This window comes from Solanum pennellii, chromosome 4, assembly GCF_001406875.1.
Source record: "Solanum pennellii chromosome 4, SPENNV200".
Classification (NCBI taxonomy): Eukaryota; Viridiplantae; Streptophyta; class Magnoliopsida; order Solanales; family Solanaceae; genus Solanum; species Solanum pennellii.
This window is the reverse complement of record NC_028640.1, coordinates 69,377,386-69,399,949: the sequence shown is the minus strand read 5'-3', so window position 1 is coordinate 69,399,949 and position 22,564 is coordinate 69,377,386. Positions and strand designations below refer to the sequence as shown.

General features: G+C 31.2%; 3 protein-coding genes and 1 pseudogene across 4 annotated transcripts; all 4 read left to right on the top strand.

Annotated features, from left to right (window-relative positions):
• Window positions 1–6,034: 6,034 nt before the first annotated feature.
• On the top strand, window positions 6,035–10,795 carry LOC107018349 (xanthoxin dehydrogenase-like). 2 transcript variants are annotated; one of them, XM_015218813.2, is made up of 2 exons: window positions 6,035–6,186; window positions 9,716–10,795. In XM_015218813.2, exons 1-2 carry the CDS (start codon window positions 6,158–6,160, stop codon window positions 10,512–10,514), a joined length of 828 nt encoding a protein of 275 aa, XP_015074299.1. In that variant the 5' UTR covers window positions 6,035–6,157; the 3' UTR covers window positions 10,515–10,795. The 2 variants fall into 2 exon arrangements, with proteins under 2 accessions (XP_015074299.1, XP_027772118.1); XM_027916317.1 differs by lacking the exon at window positions 6,035–6,186 and adding an exon at window positions 6,266–8,564.
• A 647-nt stretch (window positions 10,796–11,442) lies between these two features.
• On the top strand, window positions 11,443–13,659 carry LOC107018311 (light-harvesting complex-like protein OHP2, chloroplastic). The gene is made up of 2 exons (XM_015218768.2): window positions 11,443–11,956; window positions 13,324–13,659. Exons 1-2 carry the CDS (start codon window positions 11,568–11,570, stop codon window positions 13,436–13,438), a joined length of 504 nt encoding a protein of 167 aa, XP_015074254.1. The 5' UTR covers window positions 11,443–11,567; the 3' UTR covers window positions 13,439–13,659.
• A 2,389-nt stretch (window positions 13,660–16,048) lies between these two features.
• On the top strand, window positions 16,049–16,604 carry LOC114076922 (annotated as a pseudogene).
• A 58-nt stretch (window positions 16,605–16,662) lies between these two features.
• On the top strand, window positions 16,663–20,534 carry LOC107017429 (probable serine/threonine-protein kinase At1g54610). The gene is made up of 6 exons (XM_027916247.1): window positions 16,663–17,009; window positions 17,085–17,402; window positions 17,489–17,710; window positions 17,838–17,932; window positions 18,364–18,460; window positions 18,534–20,534. The coding sequence occupies exons 1-6, from the start codon at window positions 16,779–16,781 to the stop codon at window positions 18,843–18,845; spliced, it is 1,275 nt and encodes a 424-aa protein (XP_027772048.1). The 5' UTR covers window positions 16,663–16,778; the 3' UTR covers window positions 18,846–20,534.
• The last annotated feature ends 2,030 nt before the right edge of the window (window positions 20,535–22,564 follow it).

Here is a 22,564-nt window from a genome sequence, read left to right as displayed (position 1 = left end):
GGATGAGGTAAAACAAAAAATTGAAGTTGAAAATATTTTTTAAAAACAAACTTAAAAATCTTTTTTTTAAGGGTGTCGGGGGCTGGTAGGGGCTGATGGGGGTTGAGGATAGAAGTGGGGTAAAAAAATAAAAATTGAAAATATTCTTTAAAATGAACTACAATTTTCTTTTTTGGGAGGGGACTGGCGGGAGGGGATAGGGACTGAGGGGTGGGGTGAAAAACAAAAAATTAAAGTTAAAAATATTTTTTTTAAAAATAAGCTTTAAATTTATTTTTTTCAACAAAAAATTTGTAATTTGAAGTTGGATGATAGTTTTGACAAATATTTTCCTTAATTTACGATTAAAAATATTTTTCCTTAAATTTGAGAAAAATAAATTAATTTGAAAAATATTTTTCAAAACTTTCAACCTAATCAGATATAAAAAAATTAAAATACCAAATACACCCATAATTGTGTTGGATTTGATAGTAAGCGTAACAATCACTATATATGAGATTATTTCTATAACATATAACAATGATATAAATTTTGACCATACGAAACACAATTTTGCATAACTTAAAAGAGTTGAATGAGAAAACAAGATCCATAAATAATTCAAAAATAAGTAACAAAATCCATAAAAATTTAACTAAATATTATCAAATTCAATAGAAGCAACAAAAGCCATAAAACATCCCATAAATGACCCTGGCCTTCTTGCTAGCCATTCAACGTTTGCTCTGATTAGGCTTGGGGATGATAACTACAAGAACACACAAAAAGTGCAATTAGCATAAATATTAAAATTATAAAATACTAATATATTATTACTCCTTCAAAAATAGAATACGAAGGAAATAAAAAATAACTTACAAAAGTCTGGATTAGCTAAAATGGCACGCAAGTAAGGATCCCTTGGTAGACCTCTAGCAGCATAGGATTCATCATACAAGCTATTTCGATTGTTTTCATGCATAAAAATGTAATTTTATGAGAATGATTTAACAAATGACCATTTTATTTTTCAGTTAAATATTACATTCGCTATTTTTAAATTTGTACAAAAATTATTCTTGAAACTAATAAAATATATCTTTAAATTATTATCTATCATTTTAAATAAGAATTTTGTTAGAATAATAGAATTTTTCGATTAAAAGATCCATAAATTAAAAAAAAAAGGAAAGAATATCAACCTTTTTTATGTGTAGTAACATTTTTTTAAGTTTATCATATTATAAAAAGAATATTACCTAGGAATCTGTGGAGGGTTTTGTCTTGGTTGGGTACCCAAATTTGTACGTCCCTGAGCAATTTCCTACACTCATTCATAAAAAAAATGAAAATATATCACTAATACATTGTAACTTATTTTACATACAAATCTTTTGAAAAATAAAATTGATGATATATATATAAGGAAGTGAAATCAAAATAATTAAAAAATAAAACAAAACACATACTATATATAATTTGTACCACAAAATTAGTATTGACAATTTATCTTGTAATTATATATACCAAAAAAATTAAATTTATATACGATTAAAGTTTCTAAATTAAAATTAGCCATGTAAGAAAAAGTAATTTCATGATTAAGAATATGACTGAAGCAAAAAAAAACATTTAAAATAACTGTATACATAGTAAAAGAAATAATGTTTCGAAAATAAAATAAACATACCGCTACAAATAAATTTTGCCTTTGAACAAGATTGAGTTGAGATGGTTGATTAATCATAGGCCTGTCAATTTAATGAATATGAGTTCAATTTTATAATGAATTATCAAATTATCTTGTCTAGACTGTTTAGCGTTATCTACAGTAATTTATTGTAATAATTATTTGATACTATAAATAAAATAAATCAAATGTATATTTACCTTGTTACATGCAAAATCCTGTTTGACGTATTCCTCAAACGCAAATTATCAACCACAGCTAAATTTGGTGAGTTGACTTCATTAAAAGTTAAGTCAACATCATTTTCTGTTGTAATCCCAGAAGAATTGGTCGACATTTTTTTCAAAAAAAAAAATCTGTAAAATAAATCAAAGATTAAATAAAAAAATTTAATTATAATATTATGCAATTTAATTATCGTATTTATATATAGAAACCTACAAATTTTACAACACATACTACAACTTATGATCATATCTTACGTAAATAAACGGAGATTGTTTTAATAATATGCTAACTTAAGAAAAATTATTAGGGTTTAAATAATAAAAAAAATAATCAAGGAAAAGTTTAGAAGATATGCAAGTTTTTATAGTCAACACAAGATATTAATGTAGAAAATTGAGTATTTTGAGTATTTTATTATGTTGGTGATATTACTAAAATTTTGTGCCTTGAAAATCTATGTTAGATTATTTCCATAAATCCAAAAAAATTAAAAAATCCTCAATTAAAATCCAGCTTTATGTTCCCTGCAGATAATATTTGGACATATATATAATTGTTCCAAAGGAAGAAGTCATTACTTCTACTTTAGTTATTTAATCATTTAAGTTATAATTAATTTTAAAATATTGGTATGACCTGACTTTTGTCAACTAATATTAATATTATTTAATTTTAAAGATGAAAAAAATAGAAAGATAAAAGAAAAAATGATAATATGTAGATTTTTAGACCTAATAAAAACGATTAATGCCTTTTTCTTTTCACAACAATCTCAGATCACAAACAGATCTGTCCCAACATTTTTTTTAAATTTTATTGAAATTTGTATTTGAGGACTTAATAAAATATGATGTGTCCAAAACTCCAAATAAAATTGATCTACATTTAAAAACATAATTGATATGTATAAACACTTTTATAAATAAATAAATAAAACTCTATAAAACAAAATAAAGAGAATCACTGTAATTCTTTTTATAGGCTCTCTTTGGAAGTGATAAACTTTATAAAAATTTAAAAAAATTATTACTTCAAAATCTTAAACTAAAGCAAGTAATCTAGAAGTATATTTTTATTCTATGATAAAATTAAGTACTAACATTTTTTTTAGTCTGTATATTGTGCTATAACATTTTAAATTTTATAATCAAATAAACAAAAGAAAATAGATACAAATAGACTTCTTAGAGCTCGCACTATAATTCTACTAACATATATGAAGAAAAAAAGAGAGGATAAAAGTATGTTCAAAATCGTAATTTTCAAGAAAAAAAATTGAAATGCATTTACATAAATTAAAGATTTATAATCTATAAATAATTTTAATTGAACCAAGTCAAGTACCTCAAGTAACAATCACTTCCAATGCAAATCTACATTTTAAAAAATTAAAAATAACGTTAGAGAATATATATTAAGATGAATCAAAACAAAAAATAACAAAATCTAAAAATTAGGATAAAGAAGTTTTATCCATAAAAAGAATATATATACACGCGTATATAAAATTGATTTTTTTTCTCTCTACTTCTTTATACAAATAAAATGAAGAATGAAAAGAGAATTTTTTTTTTTGCTAAAGTATATGTGTACAATAAAAAGATGACTAGAGAAAGTACCTTGAATCTTGAAATATTATGAAGAAGTGAGGAGAAAATATGTCTTTATTTATAGTGTGAAAAATGATTACAAAATACTGTCCAAAAATTAAAATTTTCTTACCAATTATATTATGGAAAGAATAAAAGAATAAGGGGAAATAAAATTAATTTTTTAGATTGGAGTATTTATTATTTTGGTCAACTTCTTATATAATTTCAAAATCAGTCACAGATATATAATAAGTCTTTATTTATAGTTTGAAAAATGATTACAAAATTCTGTCCAAAAATTAAAATTCCCTTCTTTTTTTTGAGATAAAAAATTAAAATTCTCTTACCAATTATATTATGGAAAGAAGAAAAGAAAAAGGGGAAATAAAATTAATTTAATAGATTGGAGTAATTATTATCTTGGTCAACTTCTTATAATTTCAAATCAGTCAAAACTATATAAAGAAAATAAGTTAAATAGAAGAATTATAATATTTAATAAAAGAATGACCCTACAAATTTATAAGAAAAAAATTATAATAAAGTAAAGAAATTATAGAAGACAAATCAATTATATAAATAATATATAATGTAGTTCAATAGGTAATGAAAAACTATATAAATAATATAAACTATGATGTACAAAATGCTATCCGTAAAATTGAAATTTTCTCACGAATTATATATTTCAAATTATGTGCAAAGAAGTGATAGATGAGTGACTTTTGAGTTGAAAATGAAAGTTGAGTGACTTTCTATGAAAACAATTGATAGTTGAGTGACTATTGAGTTGAATATGAAAATTGAGTGACTTTCTGTGAAAACAATTGATAATTGAGTGACCATCAAAGTTATTAACTTTACCCGAACACTTCAAAACTGCTTAAAAACTATTTTGACTTAAAATAAACCAATTCAAACGGACACCAAGTTCATGCGTAATACGCAACCCAACCATTAATATGTTCTACACATCACACATCACACATCACAATAACAATGAGTAAAATCACACTTATACACCACGTAAATACATGCATCAATGAGATTAATAACAAATTAACGTTTTCAGTTTATACTCCCATTTTCCTTACCACACATTATATAAGTGATACTTATCAAGCATTTAGCAAGAACATAAGATATACCAAACAAAATAATTATCACCTATCCGAATCAAGGTCGGATGCTTTACTGAACCTGCTTTCTCCTCTTATTATGATACTTAACTTGTTGTTAGTCTATAAACAATCAATATAACACATAATCATACCCAAATGACCCATGTACATCCGGGTTATATCCTTATTCAAATCACATGTCATTCTCATGATTATCTCACTCAAATCAAGATTTTTTCACCATTAAATTAAACAAAACCCTCCCCTGAGATTACTACCACAAATTTTAAGGCTTCAAAATTGAATCTCTAAGTTAGTGGAGTATTACTTTTATCGTTTACAATAAAAAATAGGTGAAAATCGTTTTAGATTGCCTCTGCACTATTTTAAAACATTCTTGGATAATAATAAATGATTTTGGAGAATTTTTTGCATTTAAAGTGACTAATCAAGCTGTGGCGGTCCACTCTCATTGTAGCATCGACGCTATTAATTCCTACAGTAATAGCGTTTCACATGCTATAATGGCTTGCAAGGGGTATAACCTCGAAAATCCTCTCAAAATAGCCTAGTCGTAACATACCTTCAAATTTTGACGTTTCAAACCAAATCCTTTATGCCAAGTTTGATATTGAAAATTCTAGTCACCCTAATCCACTTTCGAAAAGTCCTAAGAACTCCTTTAACATCTCAAGAATAAAGTTAACAAACACTACTTATTAGATGATCCATATATTCCCCCAAATTATCCTAAAATTCGCCTTTTGCCCTACACCACACTTTTGCTCACATTTTGATTCAATTTTAATTCAACCTTAAATTTTCAAATCGAAAATTTTCTCCCTCATTTTTTCTCCACTAATAAATCATCTATAATAACGAGGCAGATCGTTACAATCGACTTGTCACAATAATTAACAAATATACTCCATCTATTTATAGTTACTTGTCCATTTTTAAATTGTCACACTTATTAAGAAAACAATTATTGTTATAGTGAATTTACCATTTTATCCCCTATTAATTATGAAATGGATGAATTAAAAACCTAAAATTTTCAAAAAGTTCAACCCTTTTTAAAATAACTAATTAAAAATATTTTATATTTTTTGATTTGTCAAAAAAAAAAAAAAAATTAAAGACGGAGAATTAAATTACATTTTTTTGTTTATATATCCGAGTCATTTTCAAAAGCCTTCCATTTTGTGAATCTAGCCACCCCACTACGGTCCATACCCTAACCAATACACATGCGATTAAAATTCTTTTTCTTTTATCAACATTCATGTGACTGTAGCTGGATAATTGTCTTCTTCTAAATTTTAAGCGAATATACAATATTTTATTTAAATAATTTATTTTATTAAATTAATTTTTTTTATAACATATATTAATTTATAAAGTTGTAAAATTCATTTTCCTTTTTTAAACTCCAAATTAAAATACGTCACGCAATTTGAGACGGGGAGTAGTATTTAAACTGGACATCTCCACCGAAATAATAGCTTTTTTTTTTCTGATAGAAAAGAAGGAACTTTATTGCCATGACTGATACTTCTCTTCCTGTCCAAAGGTATTTGCTGCAACTATTTATAACTCAATTTTGCTTCTTGTTTCTTTCTATGTGTAATTTTATTTTATTTTTTGTAAAATTGGGGGTTATAAGGTGGCAAATATAGCTTAACTAATAGAGTAAAAAAGCTATTAAGATTTGTATTTTCTTATTTTAGGGGAAAAGTTTGGTAGGATAGGTTTTATTAGCATTGACATTTGTGAGCCTTGACTTTTGTCTTTAAAATCATGTTTTTGATTTGAGGATTAATTTTGATTGAAAAATTGCCAAACCTAGAAACTCATTACCTAGAGTGTGAAGTTTCTTCATATATATATATTTTCTTTTTTGATAAGTTTGGAATGATTTGTTTGAAAATACACCAATTTGATGTCATTGTAAACATCGCTCTTCTGCAATAGCTTGTAAAACCACACAAGGTAGGTAACTGTACTAGGCAAGTCTCGTGCGATGAACTCGACCTTCCCTCTGTTGTTATAAGCAAGGGGTTTTGAAATTGAGACCTCCGTTTGGAAGTCCCAAGCCAAACCATCAGTTACATCTCTAGGGGCCTTGTTGCACAAAATCCTAGTGTATAATTGTGCTTAAGATTAATCCCCCATATGTCAGCTCGATCTGCTTGTTGGCTCCGATTAGGATCATCGAAACATCCTGAAAGATTTATAGAGTCTGCTATGCTCTAAAATAATCTATTGTTCCTCTCCTTCTGAGTGGACCCCCGGATTGTAGATAGAGTGGTACACCAACATTGGTGGAACTGCAGAGCAGTGTATGATCCATGTTCTCACCAATTGTAGTTCACATACAGACTAGCTGTCTGTCTTCTCTTTATCAAGTTGTGTGACATTAGCATAGAACTCCTACATGTATACCTCATGAAGACATTAGGTGCTTTCATCTGAATATGGACCTACATGTGGGCCTAGAATCACTGATATCAATTGAACAATCACACTGTGGCTTAGCCGGTAACCTCTCCAAACACTTTGTTCCAAAACTAGCTTAAAGTATCTTCACAGTATTCATCAATATGGTCCTATTTCCTGTTTAAATAGGTCATCTAAAGGATATCGCAATATGATATCATCTTGTCGAAGAAGTTCAGCTACTTGAGCTTCCTTGTGCATTGTAATCTGCAGCAAGCAAGGAAGCTCATATTTCAGGCTCCAACACCACATAAACAACAAATGTGTACCGATTCCATTAGCATAGTAAGACCAGCATTTCTTGAGAGCTCATTCCATCGCGTCATGATTCCTTTCTGTAAAGGTCGTCATTTAAATGTTTACGACGTAATTGCAGAAGTATTCCTATTGTTGATATACATATCTTGCGAGGATCACCATCTTCTATAGAGAATTCTCTTTGCAACCAAACCTCCCCAAGATGAACTTATTACAGATGAAAAATGTGCTTATGTTCTGGCCTCTCCCCTCAGCTAGAGCTTTCGTTATTCCATTCCACCAGAGTGTATCTCCTTCCCCCCTCTACCCTTTCCATAAGAAGCCTCACAATATTTTCTTGATTTCTCTTAGTGTATAAGGTAGGTATAATGAATAAAAATGTAAATTTTAGTCCGTATACTCGACATAAAAATCTAATTAGGATGGTTTATCCTTTTCTTCACTTATACTGGATCTAGACCTCTCAGTCTCCCTTCTATTATCGCGACCAAGGTCCTAAATTCTACATCTTTAAACGTACTTCTAAAAGCAAGTACAAATATTTAGTTGGAAGATACTAGCTCCATCCTGTACCTATGAGGTGCGTGTTGTACGAGAAGCTACAACAACGACAAAGATTATCGTATTGATGCATAACGAGATACTCCATCCTCCAGTCTGAGTTAATTCCAGATGCACAAAGACAAAAATTTGCACCTTCTCATCTGGGATTAACTCAGATTTTTTCTGATTGATGCGTAACCCAAAGCTGTCTCAAAGCACACCATGGTTTTGTACAAGCCACCGTGTATTATCTTGTCTGCAGTTCACAGAAGATCAATGTGATATGTGCAATCAAGAGGTGTGATATGGAAACTACCTTACCGTTTCAGAAAAAAAAAAAGGAAGAGGTTTGACATGGACTCATCGTCCCTTGCTCCTCTCTTTACCTCAAACCCAATTAGGTAAGAAAAGCCTGCACATGCACATTGCCTGGGGGTTATATTTTGAAAAAATTATCTATCCACCAGGGATGCACTGTTTAATGCACCTTTTATGATGTGAACTGTGAAACACATTTCAATACTTTTCCTCTGTTTCTTCTAGTGGTATGGTGCTAAAAGGATAGACTTAGAAACAGGATTAGTTTTGACCCTTCAATGCAGTTTCCCTTTCTTTCTAGCATCTGAGTTTCTGGACTAGAAAATCCATGAGGTATGTGTATCGTTCTCACGTTTTAGTCAATTCTTACCATCACTTAGAATAGCATATTATCGAATGAAATTGCATTCGCTATGCCAATGTTTTGATACAAATGGATCGGAATATGCATTTATATAATCTCGAACTGGTCTAGATTTGTGTAAGGTACTCGCCACTGGTTTTGTACCTATAATCATATTTCCCTCTCTTGTTTTTCTCCGAAATCCGATGAAATGAAATTCTTACTTATTACTTAACTATGGCTTGGGAAAAGACTATTTCTCAGGAGAAAAAAAATGATTCAATGGCTGATCAAATGTAAATGAACTTGGGAATCACGATAGCACATGGAGAACCCAAAGTACTTCCTCTGATAAGTCAGATATTAGCAGATTTTGTCAAACAATGATTTGTTCTATTTCGCAATTGCTGGTTAGATATAAAGTTACCTGAAGGCTGAATTAGCTATCACAAGAGGAAAGAAAATAGGTACTCTAGGTATCTTAATGATATGGCAATAACTTTGATGACATGGAAATACATAAGTTTAAATATTTTAAATTTTCAAGTTTCAAAAGATATTTATCTCAACAAGATTCTAGACATACTCTAATCCTTTTAAAACTCTCTAAATTGATCATTTGTCTTGTTCTACACAACCTTTTAGCATATCTACTGTCAAGGTCTAAATCTGTTCTCCATGAGATCTACAGCCTTCTTACTGATCACTAGGTCACACCCTTGGATGCAGTTTTGAATCATATTATGGTACTTCAGTAATCAAACTACTTGCAAAAGTTGTACTACTAGCTCAAGCACAACTTCTCTCTCTCGTTATTTTGTCCTTTTGGTCGTAAACAACACTGGTGTAAGAGGTGTCATCCTTTTCCCTCTCCCCACATTTTTTACCTCTAATTCCAATCCTTCCTCCCCTTCTCCCCTAAATGTGAATAGTGTGTTCAAGTTATAAATTATTTCCTGCTCAACCATTAAGATGCTGAGTGGAACATAAGAGTTCTCACTCTTCTCTCAGTCTCTTGTTAGGAATGTTGAAGATTCAAATCCTTCCTTTGACAGGGAAATGCTTTTCTTTTTTCATTATATGCACTTAATGTTATCTATTTTTCCCGGAAATTCACTTGACCATTCATCTGATATATCAGGTTATTGGGAAAAGTTGCTTTAGTCACTGGAGGGGCAACTGGCATAGGAGAGAGCATAGTACGTCTATTTCATAAGCATGGTGCAAAAGTATGCATTGCTGATATTCGAGATGAAGTTGGACAGCATGTTTGTGAGACCCTTGGTAATGACCAGAATGTGTGCTTTATCCACTGTGATGTGACTGTAGAAGCTGATATTAGTAATGCAGTTGATTTTACGGTTCAAAAGTTTGGTACACTTGACATAATGGTTAATAATGCCGGGTTGTCTGGGCCCCCTATTCGAGATATCCGTGAATATGAACTTTCTGTGTTTGAAAATGTGCTTGACGTGAACTTGAAAGGTGCTTTCCTTGGAATGAAGCATGCTGCTCGCATAATGATACCACTAAAGAAGGGAGCAATAGTATCTCTGTGCAGTGTTGCAAGTGCCATTGGTGGAGTCGGACCTCATGGTTATACAGCTTCCAAGTATGCTGTTTTGGGACTTACGCAGAACGTTGCAGCTGAGTTGGGAAAACACGGTGTACGTGTGAATTGTGTTTCTCCTTATGCTGTTGCAACTGGATTAGCTCTGGCTCACTTGCCTGAGGATGAGAAGACTGATGATGCAATGGAAGGTTTTCGTGATTTTGCTGCCAGGAATGCTAACTTGCAGGGGGTGGAATTGATGGTTAATGATGTTGCTAATGCCGTGCTTTTCTTAGCCAGTGATGAATCAAGGTATATAAGTGGGCATAATCTGATGGTCGATGGTGGTTTCTCGTGTGTTAATCACTCCCTTCGGGTCTTCAGATAGCTGTATGTTGATCGATCTTATTGGGAACTTTCAAGAGATTGTCATCCTGTTTGTGATTTTTCCATTCAAACAAACCTGCTCATGTTTCCAAAGCACTATGCTAAAAGAAAAAAAACTAGACTTATAAAATCGCCCGGGCCTGGTCACTGCGACCCCCTTTGTGAGGAGTTGCTTTACAATTTGCTGTATAATCATGTGTTGAACTCCAACTGATCAGTGATTCCCTTTTTATGATTTGCTTTGGAAATTTGTGGAATAAAAGTCGATACTTTTTTTCCTCATGAACTTTTCATTTCCTAATTTCTAAATCTCTGGGTTAAGAAAAAAAAATAATTGCTCTTTTTCCTTTTGTTTTAATCAATTTGGTATTGATAAATGTGCTATATACTTGGTTTTATTTCACATTTATGTCCTCTAACTTTGAGTGTTAATAAGTAGACAATTGTGTAAAATTGAACAAATAGATAAATGAGTCTTGTGTAGGGATGTGCAAAAATCAAACCAACCGACAAAATTGTCTAATGAATGTTGCTAACCCTAAACCATCTCATAAAAATGATTTTGTAAAAAATCATGTCCAAAATTTGAATTTTGAGGAATTTAATTAAGAATGACAATCAACTCACCATGGTTCTTAACCAATTAAGAAGGGCTAATGAAATGTTGCTAGCATTTGGTGATAAATTATGAAAGTACCAATCTCCAAATACTTTTAAGTTGGTAAACATTTACTCATATCAAATTTCAGATTTTTACTCACAAAATTTTGCATTTTTCCCCAAGTAAATACATATATTCAAATATAATTTCAATTTTCATAAGTTCTAACTTCAAAATCCTTTTTTTTTTCGAGTTTCAAATTCAAAATCTACTCGAACGAAATTAGCTTTGACTCTGTACACAAAAGTATATGTTGTGAAGTTTGTAGTATGAAACTTGGCCACATACTATCCACAAAACACCTTTCACTATCCAGTTTCTGATAATCAGTTAAACCATAGCCCTTCCACAAACTTTCCCTCCCCTTCTTCTTCAGCAATCCACCAAACAAAAATGTCAGTGGCATCATCTTCTTCCTTCCCCTGCATCAAAATTCAAAACCCATCTTCTTCTTCCTCTTCCTATAATTTCAGATTTTCTACTACACTTACCATTAGGAGTTCTCAAGCTGATGGCCCTTTAAGAAGACCAATGGTACAACCCCCTACCCCTCTCAAACCTACCCCACCATCACCACCTTCAACTTCTTCGCCACCGCCTCCGCCTCCGCCTAGTGTTCCGCTTAAGCAGGTTGCAGTGGAGGGCAAAAATGTAATTACTATGGAATTTCAGAGGCAAAAGGCTAAGGAGCTTCAAGAGTATTTCAAGCAGAAGAAGCTTGAGCAAGCGAATCAAGGTCCCTTCTTTGGCTTTATTGGCAAGAATGAAATTTCTAATGGCAGGTAATAAATTAACAATTTGAGAGAATTTGGATTAATTTAATTTTAAGTAATAGCTATAGTATCCTTAATTGCTGTTTTCAGTTTTAATTAATAGAAGTTTTTATGACTGATTTTGGCATTGATCTAACTTGTTCCAAAGTGTTAGTTAGCGAAACAAGCAGAATTTAGTGCTTTTTATTGGTTTAAGTCGGAGATTAGATAGAGATACCTAAAAAAAACAAACATTTATGTTTCCATCATATGGAGCTTAAGATGAGTTTTGTTTCTCGAGAGTCGAATCTCAATAATGGATCACACCTATGGCCCCAGTCCTTCGAATGATTGAATGGCTTAGAGGGCATTATGCGCGGTCACCAGTGCAATTTGTGCATCTGTTGGTACAGGGTTCAGATAGAGTAAGTAGTTCGTAAAAAAGGAGTTCCCTGGTTGGTACCGATAGATAGAGCTACTGGTAAGATAAGAAAAGGCCGTTGAGAATGGAAGGAGTAGCTGTATAGGGACCAGTTAGGGTGACAATCTAGTATAGCATTGCTAACAGGTCGGTCAGTCGAAAGCAAAAGCAAAACTTCTCATATCTCTACGACTCTTTGTGTTCTCGTAAACTCAAAGTGATTGACTATATTCAGAATACTTTTGATTCTTGAACTTGATTATCATTAAATCCATTGAAGAGATATTTACTTGTGGTAGTTTTGCAAAAACACCTGCAACCGAATCTTCTTGAATCCTTCGGTAGAAAAAAAAAAAGCTTTTAAGGTTTCACCATTTCCTCGAGTGACTTAAGTTGCCTGCTGCATAGAATTGTTGCCTATGGACATAATGTATACAACACAGTTTGACTGATTGGTGAAAATCATCACTATAAACGTGGACAGTTGATCATGTGCTTTCTAAGAAGCTTGTTCTTTTTCTTGGACTCTTAGACACTGGGCATTCGGAAGCATTGATAAAAAAAAGTGGTATTTTCTTGATGGAATGGACAACCAAACATGCAGCCAAGCTATGTTGGAGTTAGAAACATAGTAGGAAAACGCGCTGCAGTTCACTTTACGAAATAGTGGCTCTGATACCAGACAGCAGAAAGACTTTTCAGGCTTATGATGATCGATCGATCATAACTCTCATGTCCTTTACAGTTATAGAGACATACATTCTTTCAGGTGTAGTTGACTTTCTAAAACAATTTTGTGGTTGCATATCCTTTTGCCGTTGTTTATTATCAATTGCTTAGAGGTGGTAAAAAGACGTATAAATTGGTGAGCTGATAGTCGAATTAAGCTTTGAACATAGTTTCTTGCAAGCACTTTGGAATGATAAGTTTTTAAGCATTAACTTGTACTGATTATATATATATATCTGTTGAACAGATGGGCAATGTTTGGTTTTGCTGTTGGGATGTTAACAGAATATGCAACTGGTTCTGACTTTGTGGATCAAGTTAAGATCCTTCTCTCAAATTTTGGGATACTAGACTTGGAATGAGGTTCCTCCATATCACTAAATCTTGCCATAAGATACTTTCCTTTGTAATTTTCTGTAAAAGAAATACAATTGCTTCCTTTCAAATTTCATTTCTTTGAGCCCCTTCATTGCACTATATACAGTATAGTTAACACACTCCTACCTGTGTTATTATTCACGTAAGAAAAGGGAACAACTGATAGTTTTGATGTGAATTTGTGAAAAAAAGTGATAGTTCATTATGTTTTTTTACTATGTAACTCGTAATTGTTGTAGTTTAGTTGGTTAGAGTAAGCCATTCTCTCGTGCTTGCTTTTGTAGGCTTAAAAATCTCGAAATACGGAATCGAAAATTACCTAGGTTCTGGAATGATCTAAGTACCATTTTTTCCCCCTTTAATGGGACAATTTTAGATGAGCTCGTTACTAATCAATTTATTTCTAAAATTTAGGTCATTTCACGTAGCATGGGCAAATTTGACCCTTTTCACTAGATATTGACATGCTTTCGTTTTTTTTATATACAAATCATTTAAGTTTAATCGAAAATTTACATAAAATTTTTAATTTATTTGAATTGAAATTTATATATTAATAAAATAATACATGATAATTGGCAATTCTAAATATTCAAAAATATAAAAAATTATTATTAAAAATAAATTTATTTGAATTTTAAAATCTAAAATGTATCACCGAAATTAAAATTGAGAGTATATACTAAATTCCTTTCTTGTTCAAGACAACACTTTTTTGTCAGTAGCCATCATTAGCTCAAATCACTATGTTTGGATGGTTGTATCTTGTACCGTACATTATTTTAAATATAATATTTACTTAAATTTTGTTGCAACATACCATTAAATTTATTAGTACTATTATAGAATGTAATAACAAAAAAAAAGAAAAAAATTTGTGCAACTACTTATATACTTACAGTGGCATTGTTACCTTTTCTTATAATTTTTTTTTTGGCTTTGTTTATTATTTATCTTACTTTAATCTTTAGTCTACATTTTTATTTATAAATCTATTTCATATTATGTGTTTCTTTTGTAAGTTTATTCTTATATGACTGATATGTAATATTATATGATTGCATAAAATGACACGATCTATTTAAATATTATATTTATCAAAATAATATGAAGTAATATACAATACAATATATTACGAGACCAGGTATAACATAACCATATCCAAACAAGCTAAAAAATCGTTTTCCACAGCCCACAGCAGTAGAATAGCTGTAGCGTCGTATCATAATTTACTAAGATTGATTTCCGGAAGATGACACACATGTCAAGTTAATTAATTAAATACTTTGAGCATCGTCTTACTTATTCTTCCATACTATTAGCCGTATTATTAGTTATGATAATACTGTCGTAGTTATTTTATCCTTTGAGTTTGGTTATTATCTATTGTTTTTTACATTTCTATTGTTGTTTTGTTTTATTATGACTATGGTTAGTAATTAGGATGATTTAATAGGTTATCTATCGTATTTTGCACAACTTTCTCCATTTGCATATTTCTTTCTCTATACTGCTTCAGTTTGTATTTTCTTTGATCTAGGAGCAGGGGCGGAGCTATCTTGTATGAAGGGCGGAAAATTATATTATTTATACATGATTAAAATAAGTTTTTATGCATATATAGTAAATATCGAACCCCCTTCGGCTATCTATTTCTACACATTTTGAACCCATTATTGAAAATCCTAGCTTCACCTCTGTCTAGGAGTCTATCGGAAACGACTTCTCTACCTCTAAGGTGTTTATCCCAGCTTCATTTATGTAAAATTACACCAAATATATCGTTGTTGTAACTCGAAAAAAATGTAATAATAAATACGACAATGAAAATGAATATTGAAGTTTTTACAATGTGATGAAAAGTTACTGCAATTTAAGCAGTTAAATTGAAAAAGGAAAAGCGGAGAAAGGACAAAGAAAAAAGCAATGTATATTAAAAAAAAAAAAAACACAAGGATTTATCACCACTCATGAAATGTTAAGTAAAGTCGCAATATTTTTTATTTTCTCAGCATGAAATTTGATTTATCTTGTTATTAATTACTATACATAAGTTAAACTCCAAATATTTATAACGTATTTTACCACGTGTTTATTCTAATAAACTAAATTAATATGCCAACTAATGAAGTAAACTACAACAACATAAAGACAATATTAATGTTATTCTGAAAATTGCCGGCCTTGCCGGCTTAATTCTTCACTCTCATCAAATTTCCTTTTATTCTCTATATATATTCTCATATTTTTAGCTCAGCCTGCAGTTTTTTCCCTCTCTTCTCCATATTTTTTCTTTTTTTTTGTTGGATTTGATCAACAATTCATGACCTTTTCTTGACAATATGTCACAATTTATAGTCTGTTCGGTTAAGTTTTCAAAATCTGTTTATTTTGAAGAACTTTTAGAAACTAACCGTTTATGTTTGACTAATCAATTTGAAAAACAATTTTGCCAATAGCACGTGGTCAAGTTCCAAATGTGCTTATAAGATTAACTATGTTTTCGCTCAAAAACACTTATTTTATTCATAAAGACTTAACAAACGCCTCAACTCGAGCTTTTAAATTTTCAAAAGGTTGGCCATTCTTCAATATAATTACAACTATTTAAGAAACTTGATTAGATATTCCATCTTATGGGGTGTGTTCAAGCAAAGGCTTCAATGCATTCGCCGCCTCGGGGACTAGAGAAGTTGAAATTAGAGAGTGGATATGTTGGTAGAGGAGAACATGTTAGGCCAAGGAGGTCTACTGGACAGAGGCCTCATGAACTAATTAGGGAGAAAAATGCTGGTGGTAGGAGATTAAGTGATGCAAACAGAGATACTATCACAAATGAGGGAGAAAAAAAACAAACTAATGATGTTGGTAGGAAAGTTAACAAAACAACAACTCATGAGGAGGAAGAGTTAATAGATGGATGGCCAAAATGGTTAGTAGATAATATTCCAAGAGAAGTTTTGGCTGGTTTAGTCCCAAAAAGTGCTGATTCTTATCATAAAATTGATAAGGTATATTATAATCATCTTAATTTCCCATCTATTTGAAATGTGGAATGCTGGAATTAACGTTCGAGTTTATGTTCCATGCACTGACGTTATAAAGAAAGAAATTTTTACTCTGTCAGGTTATGTTAACATGAAGACTTGATATATCTACTCATGTTTCAGTAATATATAACTTTATTGTTGTTGTTATGGTTACTTGCATATATGCACTGCACTGAGTAGTGAAATTGAATTTAATGCAAGTTTTTTTTTGATATTTTAGATAGGTTCAGGGACTTATAGCAACGTATATAGAGCACGAGACAGGGATACTGGGATGATTGTTGCGTTAAAGAAAGTTCGTTTTGATACCTCAGAACCAGAGAGTATAAAGTTCATGGCTCGAGAGATTATGATCTTGCAGAAATTTGACCATCCAAATATCATAAAGCTTGAAGGATTGGCTACTTCTAGAATGCATTATAGTCTTTATATAGTTTTCGAATACATGCAGTCTGATCTTACCAGCATAATAGCTCGCCCTGATATGAGGCTCAATGAAGCACAGGTCAGCAGCATATTTTTCTAACCATTCTTTTTCAATTGCAAGTGCTGATTTTGGAAGCGTTTTGTTTGGTATCAGATTAAGTGTTACATGCAGCAGCTGCTTTCGGGGCTGCAGCATTGCCACGAGAGGGGTATTTTGCACCGAGATATTAAGGGATCCAATTTGTTGATTGACAAAAATGGGATGCTAAAAATTGCTGATTTTGGACTTGCAAATCACTTTAAACCTGAAAAGAAACGTCCTCTTACAAGTCGAGTTGTCACGCTTTGGTACAGAGCTCCAGAACTACTATTAGGTGCTACTGATTATGGAATAGGTATTGATCTTTGGAGTGCAGGCTGCCTCATGGCTGAAATGTTTGCAGGCAGGCCCATTCTCCCAGGTCGCACCGAGGTACTAGCTTAACTTTGAAAAAATTTCCAATGTTTGAAAATTCTAAAGGGTATTTATGATACTATAAATGTTGAAAATTGCTGTAGGTGGAACAGCTGCACAAGATATTCAAGCTCTGTGGTACACCTACAGAGGATTACTGGAGGAAAACGAAACTTTCGACTACCTTCAGGCCACCATATACCTACAGGTCTAACAAGAAGGAAGCTTTCAGGCACTTCCCTGCATCTTCTTGGAGGCTCTTAAGCGTTCTTCTTGCGCTAAATCCTGCAAATCGCGGTTCTGCAGGTTCAGCTCTCCAAGATGAGGTAAATGTTAATTGAATTATTAATTCAATATCCATCCTAGCTAACTACAAGTTTGTGATCCTATTTAGAGGTGATTGGTTAAATGAAGTGCTTCTGTCTTTTGATTTCGGAAATTGTTTCATTACAGTTCTTTAGTACGAGCCCCTTGGCATGTGAACTCTCGGAGCTGCCTGTAGTCTATAAGGAGGATCCTGAGGCAGCATTAAAGCTTGAGAGGAGAAGGTATGTGAGCTCGTTTATATGTCAGAATTCTGTGTTTAGCGTTGTTAGAGCCAGATATAAGTCGAGGTTATGGACTGTAATCCTTAATCCGCACCTCAAAAGTTAGCTTTTGCGTTTGAATTAGGTCCCAAGTCCATTTTCGAAGAATATGTCAAGCTTGAGCTTAGTTTAATCTGTTTTGCTAAGTTCTTAATTTGTTTTATGTTTTCCAAACTCCGATCGGATATCCCAAAGATTGCCTTGTTTTTGTAGAACAAGAAGAAAAATACAAAATTGCAGCAAAACACACTACACTAACAAAACAATAATGACTTTTGCCAATAAAGTTTCATGTCCTGTTACATTCCCTAAATCATCCAATCCCAAACTTAAGTCTCTGTTGAAGTGAATTGACATTCATGTTAACGTTATTCTGTTTCCCTTTCCTGCAGGCACAAGACTCGACAACGCTCTCAATCCCAAAAGGAACGAAAAAAGAAAGTAATAGACGAAGAGGGAACAAAACCAGACGACGTTGGCTCTAATGAGGTACATTTCTCAGTTTTTACTCCTATCAAACACTAAGATCAAACACTTGAAAGCGAAGAATTGTATGTTGCAGGAGCCAATAAAGAGTAGACTTTCAACAGTTTTTAGACAACTAGAGCCAGGAAGTAGCAGTACTACTATTACTACTACTACTACTACAAGCACATCTTCAAGTACTTCAAAGCCAACTGAGAAATCTCAGAGTTCTCAAACAAGTGCTGAATCTCATCCTAATTCCACTACGAACATCAAGAATAAACCTCCGTTGCCAAATGCTAGAAGAAGCCGAGCTAATAAGTACAGCAACAACAACAACAAGGACGCGATGAACAGATTGAGTCGAGCCCAAAGGTCTCAATCAAGCAAAGATTTTTCGAGATCTTGATCATCAAAGATTCCATAAGCATCACAACATTGTTGACTAATGTCAGTTACAATACACTAAGTTATGCTGATAGTGCAAAAAATCTTTATACCATCGGTGTATATACGTTTAATTATTTTCTTCTAAAGTTTGATTTGCAACTTATAATAGGTGGGGTAAATAACTTGTTGCCTATACTAAAATTTTGTACATTACATTGTGGAATTGTGAAAAACTATATTTAAAGTTATTGAATAAACTATAGAAAAATGACATTCTTTTTAAGCAGATTAAAAAAGAAAATTACTTTGTTCCCCCTCCCATAAATAGAGGTTCATGATTTGATATAATCAAATTCTCATCAAGATTATTTTTTTAACACTAAAAGCAACCAACTTGTTATTATCATTATAGCATCTAATTCCTTGAAACAAAAATCTCATAAATAAATCCAAATTGATATTTATTGAAAAAACGAAAAGGGAAATCAACCCATACATTGATCGTGCCCTTTTTCTTTTTAGGATAAGAGATTGTTTATTCTTTTTACTTTATCGTCATCTTATGAATCTGTTTATTTTTTTTACTTTATCGTCATTTATGAATCCGTTTAACCATTAAAACTATTCGTTTTTTTTAAAAGTAATTATTCACTTTACATGAATATTAGTTTTGGATCAAACTTGAAGTTGAATTTCAAATTTGAACAATGTTCTCTTCTTTCCTTTTGCAAAAATATAGCCAAAGACAATTATATTTTAACTTCAAAAAAATACAAAATGTCATTTTTATGATCAAACGCCTACTAAATGTTTTTGGATATTTTACACCCCGTCTATCCAGAGAAATCGATTGGGTGTACAATACATGTGTACAATTGAATTATTCTCAAAAAAGAATTATTGAAATCCTTACAAAATGGTGATTAACATTTGATTTACTTTTTTAAGGCACTCGTATCATAAAACAATTAATGAAATTATAACATGAAAAATAAAGTAAAATATTAGATGGATGATTTATTTGTTTCAGCCTAAGTTTAGGTAGACAAAAATTTACTCAATTCTTATATTGGTGGGAGGTAAAAGTAAAATGGAACAATCTACGTGTATACAAACTAATTAAGAAGAGAAGATTTTAAAAAAATATATATATCAAAATAGTTAAAGCTCACCAAATGTTAAAAACTTTTAACAAATTAAAGAATACACAATCTCATAATCAAAAAGTCACTATTCTGTTGAAAAAAAAATAGAATCAAAGAAAGAAATATGACTTTTTGAGGTAATAATTATTAGTTGAATGATCACCCGATCAATAGAAAATTACTGATCAAATCAACATCAACAATTTTCATCAAAATGAACAAATACCATATTGAAGAAATTAGAAACTTTATATTACAAAGGGTAATTAATTAACTTTTTCTTTTAATATTCTTGATTAACTTTAAACATTATAACGAATATCACTAATTTTAGTCTTGATCCACTTGAAGCTCTCTCTTACAGTAGCTTTTACTTTACCTTCAGTAGTAAACATATTATAAGCTGCAATTCTTTTCTTCCTCTTTATTTCTGGATCATTTGATGGTGCAACTCCTTTTGTTGTTGGACCATTAAATGTGTATACATTTGTTTGATCATCTTGAAAATTCCCAAATTCACCTGAATTATTTGAAGATGAATATTGTGGGTAAGATCTACACTTTTCCATAACAATTTTTTCTTGCATTTAGTTATTTTTGAAGGGGAGAATTCTTTTTTTCTTGTGTTGTTGGAATTTTTCATCATAAATATAGTTATATAAAGAGTAAAGTAGCTAGTAGGGCATGCATGCTGACATATATAATAATAATGCATATATTATAAAATATATGTCACATGTATAATCCTTAGTTTAGATTTATTGTAAATTTTATGTCTCTAAAAAGAGAGGAAAAATAAAAGTTGGCTTTGTTGGAAAGTACATACTTTATAGCTAGGCATGCATTTATCAATGAATGTGATCTATCTTTTTGTATGTCATTCCTAACACATTTTTTTTTGTGGTGCATGTATATATTTGATGTAATGTAACATCGTTCTTTCCTTTTCATTTGTTTCCAACTCCTTATTACAATTCTTTGTAATGTTACTAATGTTATGTACAACTTATTGGATTTGAATTCAGGATTTGAATGTGATAGATTCAGTTTTTAAAATCTGACTCTCATAATTCTTGAAATTGATTGATTAAATTAGTATCGATCTTATAAATAAGAAAAATGCACCAAAAACATTCCTCAATAATGAAAAATAGAATAATATTTCACTTTGTCTGAGTTCGATTAATCTAAATATGCCCTGTACTTAGATTACCCTTCGACTATGAAAAATAGTACTAACAAATTTGATTTCTAATATTTAAGTTTAGTCCGATCCTTATCATTGAAGAACTTGCTCAAATTTATCATAAGTTGAATCGAGGGGCATGTAATATTAAAGACTTCCCTAAGTTACCCAAATATGTTTCCTAACGTTAGGCAAGAAATTTCTAAGAAGATGATGTATGTAAGAAATATACTATGAATGGAGTGTGAAGGCCATGTGATTATGTTGGGAAGTTGGAGGGGGCTTTGTTGCCCACGCTGAAAACGATGAGAGAAATTGAAAGTATCGGTGAAATCAGAATTTTTAATAAGAGGACTTAAAATATGAAAAAGTAAATATACGAAGAAATTAAAGGAGGTTCATTATCTACTATACATATATAAAATTAATTTTAACCATATATAAACAATATAATTTTCAATCGAACAAGGCTTGAATGAATCCCTTCGATCCTACCTGACTCCGCCCTAAAGTGAAAGGTCATGAGACTGTATTTATTAGGAAGAAAAAAAAGGTGTCGTCTATATTTGCTTTATCTCTCTCAACTCATGTGGTACCGTTCGAATTTGAAAAAATTCCAAACATAAATTTTTCAAAAACGTTGAAACAAATTTTATACATTTAAAATTACATAAAATAATATTTAAAATCATGATAATTGATCAAAATATTTATAAAAAAAAATAAAAAAAAATTATTTGGACTCTCAAAATTTGCAATATGCCACATAGAAGTTGGGAAAGAGGAAGTGACATCTAACATTGAGGGGCTTTGCTCTAATGGGTTCACATGGTGGTGGGCAATTCAACATATCATGTGGGGGCCAAATTTCACAATTATGTCTTTGTAATAAAAATGATAGTTTTTATTTAGAATAAAGGCAACAATAATGCAATTCCAATTAGTAAAGTGTATATAGTCCACATTTTGGTTTGTTTGTAGGGTTACTATATAGTTGAAAGTAACATTTTGTTAATGACCAACTTGTTTAATTAATTTTTTGCTTTTAAGCTTTTGGTTGTGTGAAAAGCCTTCATTTAAGAGATTAGATTCACTTTATTTGTTTCTTAATTAGGCTAATCATCATTGCCACAAGAATTACTTTAACATGGATAGAAATTCACATTTGATTTCTTGCTAAATATTTTAACAAAAGATGGACAACTTTAATTCTACTTGTCTAGTTCACTTGGTAAAATATTTGCATGAATTATGATATCACTCATGCTTATAATTAATGTTGAAAACATGTTGATTTGCCAATGTGAAGCAATAAATAATTCTCAACAAACCGTTAAAAGATCTGTTTGATGGGTTTATAAGAATAGTACTAAATAAAGTATATTTCTCATACGTACATTATTGTCA